General features: G+C 42.9%; 1 protein-coding gene across 5 annotated transcripts; it reads left to right on the top strand.

The window, feature by feature from the left end:
• Positions 1 to 320: 320 nt before the first annotated feature.
• Positions 321 to 9,245, top strand: LOC309524671 (vomeronasal type-2 receptor 26-like). 5 transcript variants are annotated; one of them, XM_082209536.1, is made up of 5 exons: positions 321 to 637; positions 3,440 to 3,691; positions 5,555 to 5,782; positions 6,631 to 6,757; positions 8,000 to 9,245. In XM_082209536.1, exons 1-5 carry the CDS (start codon positions 323 to 325, stop codon positions 8,908 to 8,910), a joined length of 1,833 nt encoding a protein of 610 aa, XP_082065662.1. In that variant the 5' UTR covers positions 321 to 322; the 3' UTR covers positions 8,911 to 9,245. The 5 variants fall into 5 exon arrangements, with proteins under 5 accessions (XP_082065662.1, XP_082065658.1, XP_082065660.1 ...); XM_082209532.1 differs by having other exon boundaries at positions 2,885 to 3,691; XM_082209533.1 differs by having other exon boundaries at positions 506 to 1,811; positions 2,885 to 3,691.
• Positions 9,246 to 9,711: the final 466 nt, after the last annotated feature.

The following is a 9,711-nucleotide window of genomic DNA, read 5'->3' as shown; positions in this document are numbered from 1 at the left end:
TTATCTACTTGCACTTTGACGTGTTTTAGAACTGCTAGGTTGGCAGGAGCAGGGACTGAGCAACGGGAGTTCACCCCGTCACGGGGATTTGAACCGCTGACCTTCCGATCGGCAAGCCATAGGCTCTGTGATTTAACCCACAGCACCACCCGCGTCCCCATGAATCAGTAGCCATCATGTAACACATCATTAGGAGAGGATTGGCTGTTGAGCTTCTGGATCAGGGGTAGTATAAGAAACAGAATAGAGAACTTTATATTATCTGTAGAAGCTTGCCAAACATGCTGAGTTGAATCTGACATACTGGATGATGATGATGATGATGCAATATGTACATTTTTGCAGAAAAACATTCACACAGTACTGGCAACCCCTTTCCTCCTTATTTGCCATTCAGGATATCAACCAGAATCCCAGGCTCTTGCCCAACATCACTCTGGGCTACAACATCCACGAGAACTTCTTTCATGGAAGGGTGACATGCGAAGCTCTGGTAGACCTGGTCTCTTCTAGACAGGCAAATGTTCCAAACTACAACTGCGGGGGACAGAATAACCTGCTTGCTGTTCTCGAAGGGGCTGACACTCAGAACTCCATCCAGATTTCAAGAATGTTGGGCATCTATAAAATCCCACAGGTAGGAATGGAGAGGGGTGTGGCATTTTGTGGCTGAGCCAAATTTTGGAGAAAGCCAAAAGAGGGTGGGGTAGATGTTAAGTGTGAATGGGGACAACTTGTTCTTAATCTTAATTTATTTTTAAAAGAAGACAGATGTTGGCAGGTTTTTTTTAATATACCCTTTTATATACCCTTTCCTAAGAATCCATAGCATCGAATTTGCCAGTTTGCCGCATACTAGGGTAACAGGAGGCATCCACTATAACCCCAAGGTCTTGTTCCTGGCCAATCCATGCCAGTTCAGCTCCATGAGCATAAATGGGTACTGAGCTGGCAGGGTCTGGCAGGGGAAGAGCCCATGAGGAGATAGTGGAAAGTGCATTTGGGATTGTAGCCTTAAGTCTCTCTTTCTTTTTAATGTACAGTGGTACCTCGGGTTAACAACTTAATTTGTTCCAGAGGTCTGTTCTTAACCTGAAACTGTTCTTAACCTGAAGCACCACTTTAGCTAATGGGGCCTCCGACTGCTGCCACACGATTTCTGTTCTCATCCTGAAGCAAAGTTCTTAACCCAAGGTACTATTTCTGGGTTAGCGGAGTCTGTAACCTGAAGCGTCTGTAACCCGAGGTACCACTGTAATGACTAAAAAAGGGATACATGAGCAATAAGGGTCAATAACCAATAGGACTGTCCTTTCAGGTAAAGCAACAGACGTTCAGGAGTGGTCAGTGTTGGAACGTTTATATAATTTAGCAGAGTTTAAACGATTCCCTGTCTGAGTTTATGCAGCGACTAGTGGATTGCTAACTCGTTTGAGTCCTATCAATATTTATACATTCCTGGCTGATAATCCCTTCTGTCCCTCTAAACAAAACACATGAATCTGAATCATATTAACATAAACTACTTTACTTCCAGTTTCATTCAGTTTACAGAGTTGTTACTGAAGGCAGGCTTTAGTTACTTAACAGATAAACTATATACTAGATAGTAGTGAGTCATGAGAAGACTGCATCCGAGCAGTTACCAGTTAACACTCCTTGCAGCAACTGACCAACAGACAAACTGCCTCATAGAGGCAGTTAGTCCTCTGGGAATGTTGGGCTTGACTGACAGCTTTATATCCCACAGTCAGATGGTTTGCTGTGCTCTCTTTGAAAACACCTGTCCTTCCTTCTCTTTGTGTCAAATGGTGTGTGTGTGTGTGTGTTTGTGTGTGTGTGAGAGTAAAGGGGAACAGAAGTAATGTCTGTAGTATGGATTGCTATGACACTAAATTCTGGGGCAAATAGAAGTTTCCCTCAAGTGAACCCTGAAGTATTATTGACCCTCTTAATATTTTCAAACACTCTTAGTGTACCACAAAAACACAGTCTTTAAAACAAATAACAGTATCTTTTATTTTCCAAATCATTGCATATCTATTCCAGAAACAAAGGTAATCCACACCCAACAAACTCAAATGTGTTTTTCCCAGGGACATTATGTCTGTATTCTCATACATAAACCATGGCTTATAACAATATTCATCTGTAAAGCACATTTTTATTATGTGTTCCACAAATTTGTATAAAAGCTTGGAATTGGTCTTTGGTTTTCTGGAGCATTTGTGAACAAAATAAACCTCTGCTATTCTCCAGCAAAAGTGTGGTTGTGCTTTGTTTGTCTTGCTGGACTCAATTTGTGTGTCAATTTTTTTCCATAAGGGCAGTATGCCAGAGTGCAGTTATAACCGTACTTGCTGCCACTAAAAGAATCCAATTAGTGGTTTATCCACCAAGTCTCATTTAAATTTAGATTTAGTAACACAAGCTCTGGAGACTGATGAGTGTTTTGACTTATCTCATTAAAACTTGTTCCCCTCAAAACAGTCAAATAGTATCATAAAACAATATAAAAAGCAAACCAGAATTAAGGGAATTCATAGAGATAAAAATAGAGCCTGATCTTATGTGTCAAGGAAAGCCTGGCAAAAACATTTGTCTTTTCGACTTCCAAAACATTTGGAAACCAAAGTGCGGCTTCTGATTGGCTGCAGGAAGCTCCTGCAGCCAATCGGAAGCTGTGGAAGCCCCATCGGACATTCGGCTTCCAAAAATGGTTCACAAACTGGAATAGCCACTTCTGGGTTTGTGACATTCGAGAGCCATGTGACATTTGGGAACTAAACTGTTCGACTTTCAAGGTACGACTATATTCAGGGTTGACTATATTTTGGCTTTGATCCAAAACTAAGTTAGCCAACAATGTTTATTTTCTTGCCAGGTCAGCTATGCTTTTGTCTCTCATGTTCTGGATGATAAGAGGCAGTTCCCTTTTTTCTACCCAATGGTCCCCAAAGAAGAAGCCCAGTACCCAGGGATTGTCAAGCTGCTCCATCACTTCAGATGGACGTTCATCGGTCTAATTGCCCCCGACACTGAGAATGGAGAGAGATTCATGAAGACCCTGACTCCTGTGTTCATCAGGAGTGGTATTTGTGTTGCCATCTCACAAACCATCTCGGTACTGAACACACATGGATTCGAGATCAATTTCCGCAAATTCTTAAAGTGGAGACAAGCCCGTGTGTTTGTTTATTATGCAGAGACACTTCATGCCTTGCATGGAATTTTCATTCTACAACATTTATTTGAGAACTTGATAAAGCCCACTGCAGGGGAAGTCCTGGTCACAACAGCTATGTGGGACATCTCCTTCGAGTTAATGTACAGCGGCTTATCTTACGAACACATCCATGGCATTTTTTCTTTCTACACTGAAACAAATAAAAGGAAAGAATCCAACGACATTCCATCCCTTTTCTTTGCAATCAAGCAGTTTTGGGAGGATGCTTTCAGTTGTTCCTATTTAAAGCACGCATGGTCGGCGAAAGGCTGGATAAGATGCAGGGAGAAAGGAAAACATGAGATGCTGCCCCAAGATGAAATGGAAAGAAGCCTCTCTCTAGACAGCTACAGGATTTACAGCACTGTCAAAGCTTTGGCACGTGCCTTAAATGCTGCATATTCCTCCAGGTCTCTGTGGCGGGTGACAGACAGCCTGGAACGTCAAAGGCTACAGCCATGGCAGGTATTTCCTTTCCTATTGTGTACATCTCTGGCAAACATGACAACCAGTGGTACAATTCTAGACTTGACAGAGAATATGTGAAATCTAGCGGAGAGGTGAAATTTGGCAAATTGAATTGGTCCCTCTTTCCATTCCCTTACTGAAATATACTCGGAGTCCTGCAGTGATTTCATGCTCTTTATTGCAGCTTGTAAAACAGCAACTGAATTCCCCCCCCAAACCTCAGGCTTTTGTTTACATTATTTACACAATGAGTCCCGTCTGATTGGCTGATTCTGCTTCCCTCCTGAAGCCTGATTGGGCTTCTCCTACAAGCCAATCAGTTGTTCCATTCTAGGATCCTACCTAGACAACTGAGATCCTGAAGGAGGGTGGCTTGATGCCGCAATCTCTGTGTTGTTGTAAATAAAGAGGACTATAGACCTGTCAGAGGCTCATTAATTCTTATCGAGAATTCCCAGAGAGAAGGGGAAACTCCCATGCCTGCCTGCGTATCTCACAGTGGCTCCTGTACTCATTATGACGGTGTTAATATTTTTTGTCTTATTAATATGCAGCAAACCAATCTTTTTCACATCATAAACAGCAGAGTTTCATACCGTTTCCACACAGAGCAGGTAAGAGCTGTGTGCTGGAAATATGTTTCAACCAACTGATGGAGAGGCAAGAAAGCCTGTCCCAACCACATAATAAAGACACAGTATTTTTACAGCCTAGGGCTTGGAAATCGGAAGGTTGGCGGTTCAAATCCCCGCGACAGGGTGAGCTCCCGTCGTTCGGTCCCAGCTCCTGCCCACCTTGTAGTTTGAAAGCACGTCAAAGTGCAAGTAGATAAATAGGTACCGCTCCAGCGGGAAGGTAAACGGCGTTTCCGTGCGCTGCTCTGGTTCGCCAGAAGCGGCTTAGTCATGCTGGCCACATGACCCAGAAGCTGTCTGCGGACAAACGCTGGCTCCCTCGGCTTATAGAACGAGATGAGCACGCAACTCCAGAGTCGCCCGCGACTGGACCTAGCGGTCAGGGGGTACCTTTACCTTTACCTTTTACCCTATATGTTGCTAGCCAGAAGTCCCATTAAGTTCAATGGGGGATACTCCCAGGTAAGTGCACAAGATGGCAGCCTAGACCTACTTACCTGGGAGTAAGCCCCGTTGGGTGCAAGTTTCAATGCAGCAAGCACTTGAAAACGATACACAGCTTCTTGATTCTCTACGCCGTCCAAGTCAGAGGAGATCAAGGCATAAAAAGGTCAGAGTTGGATAGTCAGTGTCCTTTCCCATACATTGGTTCAGTGGTGCCCCGCAAGACAAGTGCCTCGCAAGACGAAAAACTCACGGTTTTGCGGTTTTTGAGCTGCTTCGCAAGATGAATTTCCCTATGGGCTTGCTTCGCAAGACGAAAACGTCTTGCAAGTTTGTTTCCTTTTTCTTAACACCGTTAATAAGTTGCGACTTGACTTCGAGGAGCAACTCATAGAACACGGTGTGGTAGCCTTTTTTTGAGGTTTTTGGTGATTTTTGAAGCTTTTCCAAAACTTTTCCGACACCGTGCTTCGCAAGACGAAAAATTCGCTAGATGAAAAAACCCGCGGAATGAATTAATTTCATCTTGCGAGGCACCACTGTACTTCAGGTTACATACGCTTCAGGTTAAAGACTCCGCTAACCCAGAAATAGTGCTTCAGGTTAGGAACTTTGCTTCAGGATGAGAACAGAAATCGGGCAGCAGCAGGAGGCCCCATTAGCTAAAGTGGTGCTTCAGGTTAAGAACAGTTTCAGGTTAAGTACGGACTCCCGAAGGAATTAAATACTTAACCTGAGGTACCACTGTATTCTAAATGCTGCTCTTTCTGTTCCCTTCCAGCTCCACCCTTTCCTGGGAAACTCCCAGTTCTACAATTCTTCCATGGATGGAGTGTATTTGGATGAGAATGGGCAATTAGCAGCTGACTTTAATGTTGTGAATTGGCTGAAGTTTCCCAATAAGTCCATCCTTAAAGTGAAATTTGGGAGTATCAACAGACAGGGTTTGCCAGACCTACAATTCACCATTGACCAGGATGCCATTGTGTGGCCCAAATGGCTCAGCCCGGTGGGAAAAATCATCTTTCATGGCCCTTCCTAAACCTGTCCCTCATTTCCATGGGGGGCTGGGGACAGGCTAACACATTTTTTGAATGCTCCTTTAATATGTATATATTATTAAATGGTTTACATAGTCCATTAAAAAACATCACGAGTTACCATTTTTGTTTTTCTTTGACTTCCCATATCATTCGATAATTGTTATATCTCTGCTCTCTGAACTGTCCATTTGTTTCTAACAGCACACACAGTATAAAATATAAACCTGAAAATACCATATTCTTGTTCTTCTGTTGCTCAAGATCTAAATCCATCTTGTATTGAAAAAGAATTATTTACTTAAGTAATCTGAAAAGGGTTTCCATTCTTCTACAAACACCTCATCCTTAGACTCTCTTAGTCTAGCAGTGAGTTTTGCTGTTTCAGCATAATCCATTAGTTTGTTAATCCATTCTTCTTTTGTGGATATTGCTGTTTCCTTCCACTTCTGTGCAAATACAATACTTGCTGCAGTTGTTGCAAACATAAACAATTTTATCTTTATTTTCGGTATCTCTGGCCCTATCAAACCTAGCAAAAAGGCTTCTGTTTCCCGCTCCCCCTATTGTCATCTTAATTAATTCATTGTTTACCATTTACCGGTAAGCTTTTGCTTTCTTACAAAACCACCAGATATGAATAAAAGTTGATTACATTGATTAGTACCATTTTTAGACATTTCAGCCATTTGAACAGGTGTTAGATACCATTTTCATATGGTTTTCTTTCAACCCACTAGAGGCAGTAAAATTAAGATCACTTTCCCACAGCTTTTTCCATTTCACCATTTCTATAACTCCTTATCTTTCTACTTAGACCCTACCTACTTCCCAGTGTGTGGAAAGTTGCAGCCCTGGATTCGTCAAAGTCATTCAGGAAGGAAAGCCACTCTGCTGCTATGACTGCATTCCTTGTGCAGAAGGCACCATCTCCACTCAGGAAGGTGGGTGATCCCAGTGGAAAGGGCTGACCTTGGGAAAGAGGGTATTTTATTCTGATATCAGTGGCTTTTTGAAGAGAAATTTTAGAACTGATTATTGAAATTCATATGCAAAATGTGCACAAGCAAGCCACACTACACTCCCCCCAGTTTCTCAGCCTGTTTCTTTTCATGTTTCCTGGAGCAAGCGAAGAAGGAGCTATGTGCAAGTGAACTGAATCTCTCTTAAATGAGATTTTTATAGCACGCATATTGCAAGATCCTTCTTGTAAGGAAAACCAAGTACCAAGTAGTTTTAATCTTTATTTTTCTGACAACGGATTGAGATTTGTTTGCTGTTATTTATGGAAACTCTAAGCAAAGCTAAGTATCTGTGATTTATTCTAGCCTATGCATTCTATTAGGGACGCGGGTGGTGCTGTGGGTTAAACCACAGAGCCTAGGACTTGCCGATCAGAAGGTTGACGGTTCGAATCCCCGCAACGGGGTGAGCTCCCGTTGCTCAGTCCCTGCTCCTGCCAACCTAGCAGTTCGAAAGCACGTCAAAGTGCAAGTAGATAAATAGGTACCGCTCTGGCGGGAAGGCAAATGGCATTTTCGTGCACTGCTCTGGTTCGCCATAAGCGGCTTAGTCATGCTGGCCACATGACCCGGAAGCTATACGCTGGCTCCCTTGGCCAGTAAAGTGAGATGAGCTAATGGTCAGGGGTCCCTTTACCTTTTGCCTGTAATGCATTCTAGTGGGGAACATTTATCTACAAGTAGATGTGGGCCGATGCAAATTGAACCAAATTTTAATGTGCTTGGAACAAACACCACTGTGCTTAACTCTCCGACAAGAGGATAAGAACCTATCTTCCAAACTTCTCTCTCCAAAAAGAAAGACATAAATCTGTTGAGCCAGAAGCAAGAACAACTGGAGGACCTTTTGTCAGTCCATTTTTCTCACCCTGAACCATGTGACAGGGTTATTGTGACATTGAAGGAGGGCTTTTACATTGCGGTGTCTAGTCTGTGGAAGGCTCTCCCCATTGTTTTCACTAATAAATTAAGACATACTTGCTGCCCCAGGTTTTCCATGACCTACAATATTAATACTGATTCCTGATGTCCTTGGTCATATGCAATTATTTTTATTGGATATAGCAATGTTTTCTTATTGTGGGAACCACTTTGGTATTACTTTCTGCAAGGGAAAACCATTTCAGAAGGGTACAAATTTGATATTACTCTTGTTCTTTGCAGATGCAGAGCATTGCACCAGGTGTCCAGAAGATCAACATCCAAACAAGCCCAGGGATCAATGTGTCTTTAAGATTATAACCTTCCTGGCTTATGAAGAACCTTTGGGGATCCTCCTAGCTTCCTTTTCCCTCTTGTTATCCTTAACCACAGGCATTGTGTTAGGAACATTCATTAAGTACAAGGAAACCCCCATAGTCAAAGCCAACAACAGGGACCTCTCCTACATCCTCCTCATCTCCCTCTTGCTTTCCTTTTTGTCCTCCTTCATGTTCCTTGGCCAGCCACGGAAAGCAGCCTGCCTTCTTCAACAAATGGCCTTCAACACCATCTTTTCAGTTGCTGTCTCTTCTTTGTTGGCAAAAACCGTCACTGTGGTGCTGGCCTTCCTGGCCACAAAGCCAGGGAACACGATGAGGAGATGGCTGGGGAAGAGACTGGCCAACTCCATTGTCATTTTCTGTTCCAGTGTCCAAGTTCTCATCTGCACCATCTGGCTGGGAATCTCTCCGCCCTTCCCAGAATCTGACATGTGCTCCCAGGCTGGAGAGATCACCTTGCAATGCAATGTAGGGTCTATTGCCATGTTTTATGCTGCTCTTGGCTACATGGGCTTCCTGGCCTCCATCTGCTTCACAGTTGCTTTCCTAGCCAGGAACCTGCCTGGAGCCTTCAATGAAGCCAAGCTGATCACCTTCAGCATGCTGGTCTTCTGCAGTGTTTGGTTGTCCTTTGTGCCCACCTACCTGAGCACCAAGGGGAAATACATGGTAGCTGTGCAGGTCTTCTCTATGTTGGCCTCCAGTGCTGGGCTTCTGGGCTGCATCTTCTTTCCCAAGTGCTACATAATTGTAGTCAGGCCTGATCTGAATACAAAGGAGGATCTAATGACAAAATCAAAGGATGGTGTATGATCTTGTTCTGTGATGGTTTGATGATTTAGAGCTAGTGTTCTATCAGATTCTGAATCTGGCAAATGGCGAATCCACCATGTTTCAGCGAAAGAATACTACTTTCTATGCAGCTAGTGCACACCTAGGTTCAACTTGCAGAAAACAATGTTTATGCCTCCTTGTCTGATGGATTTAAAATATGTCTAAATGATTAGGTTTTACTTTTAATTGTGCTGTTTTAACTTGGAAAACATGACATCATTTGAGTGTTCTTCTTAAAAAATCATACTCTTTGGCAGTTCCTGTATTTTAAAATACTAATTTAAAAGAAAACAGATTAGGACTAATACTAATTTTTTAAAAAAGGATTAGGACTACTACTACTACTAATTTATTATTTATACCCCACCCATCTGGCTGGGCTTCCTCTGCCACTCTGGGCCGCTTCCAACCAAATATTAAAATACAGTAATACATCAAACATTAAAAGCTTCCCTAAACAGGGCTGCCTTCAGATGTCTTCTAAAAGTTTGGTAGTTGTTGTTCTCTTTGACATCTGGTGGGAGGGCATTCCACAGGGCGGGTGCCACTACTGAGAAAGTCTTCTGCCACTTCCTGTATTTTAAAATACTGGTTTAAAAGAAAATGGATTCGCACCTCTTCCAATACATCTTTGAGCAGAGGTAGCAACAAGGGAAGTGCAGCCTCTCTAGTCTCAAAGCCACGGTCAGCTCCTTGAAATAAAAATTGCTTGAGTATTGCTAGCATGAGCTCCTATTTGACTCTGACTGGAGTTTCTGCTGCTGCTGCTCTTTTTCCACT

Source organism: Podarcis vaucheri, assembly GCF_965113315.1.
Source record: "Podarcis vaucheri genome assembly, chromosome: 2".
NCBI classification, from domain to species: Eukaryota; Metazoa; Chordata; class Lepidosauria; order Squamata; family Lacertidae; genus Podarcis; species Podarcis vaucheri.
The sequence above is the reverse complement of the archived record's forward strand: the minus strand, read 5'-3'. Positions and strand labels throughout refer to the sequence as shown.

Coding starts and splice junctions, on each gene's coding strand:
- LOC309524671 (XM_082209532.1), top strand. CDS start 323: ATGCAATATGTACATTTTTGCAGAAAAACATTCACACAGTACTGGCAA. Junction 638..2,884: donor GCATCTATAAAATCCCACAG/GTAGGAATGGAG, acceptor TTTTCTTGCCAG/GTCAGCTATGCTTTTGTCTC. Junction 3,692..5,554: donor AAAGGCTACAGCCATGGCAG/GTATTTCCTTTC, acceptor GTTCCCTTCCAG/CTCCACCCTTTCCTGGGAAA.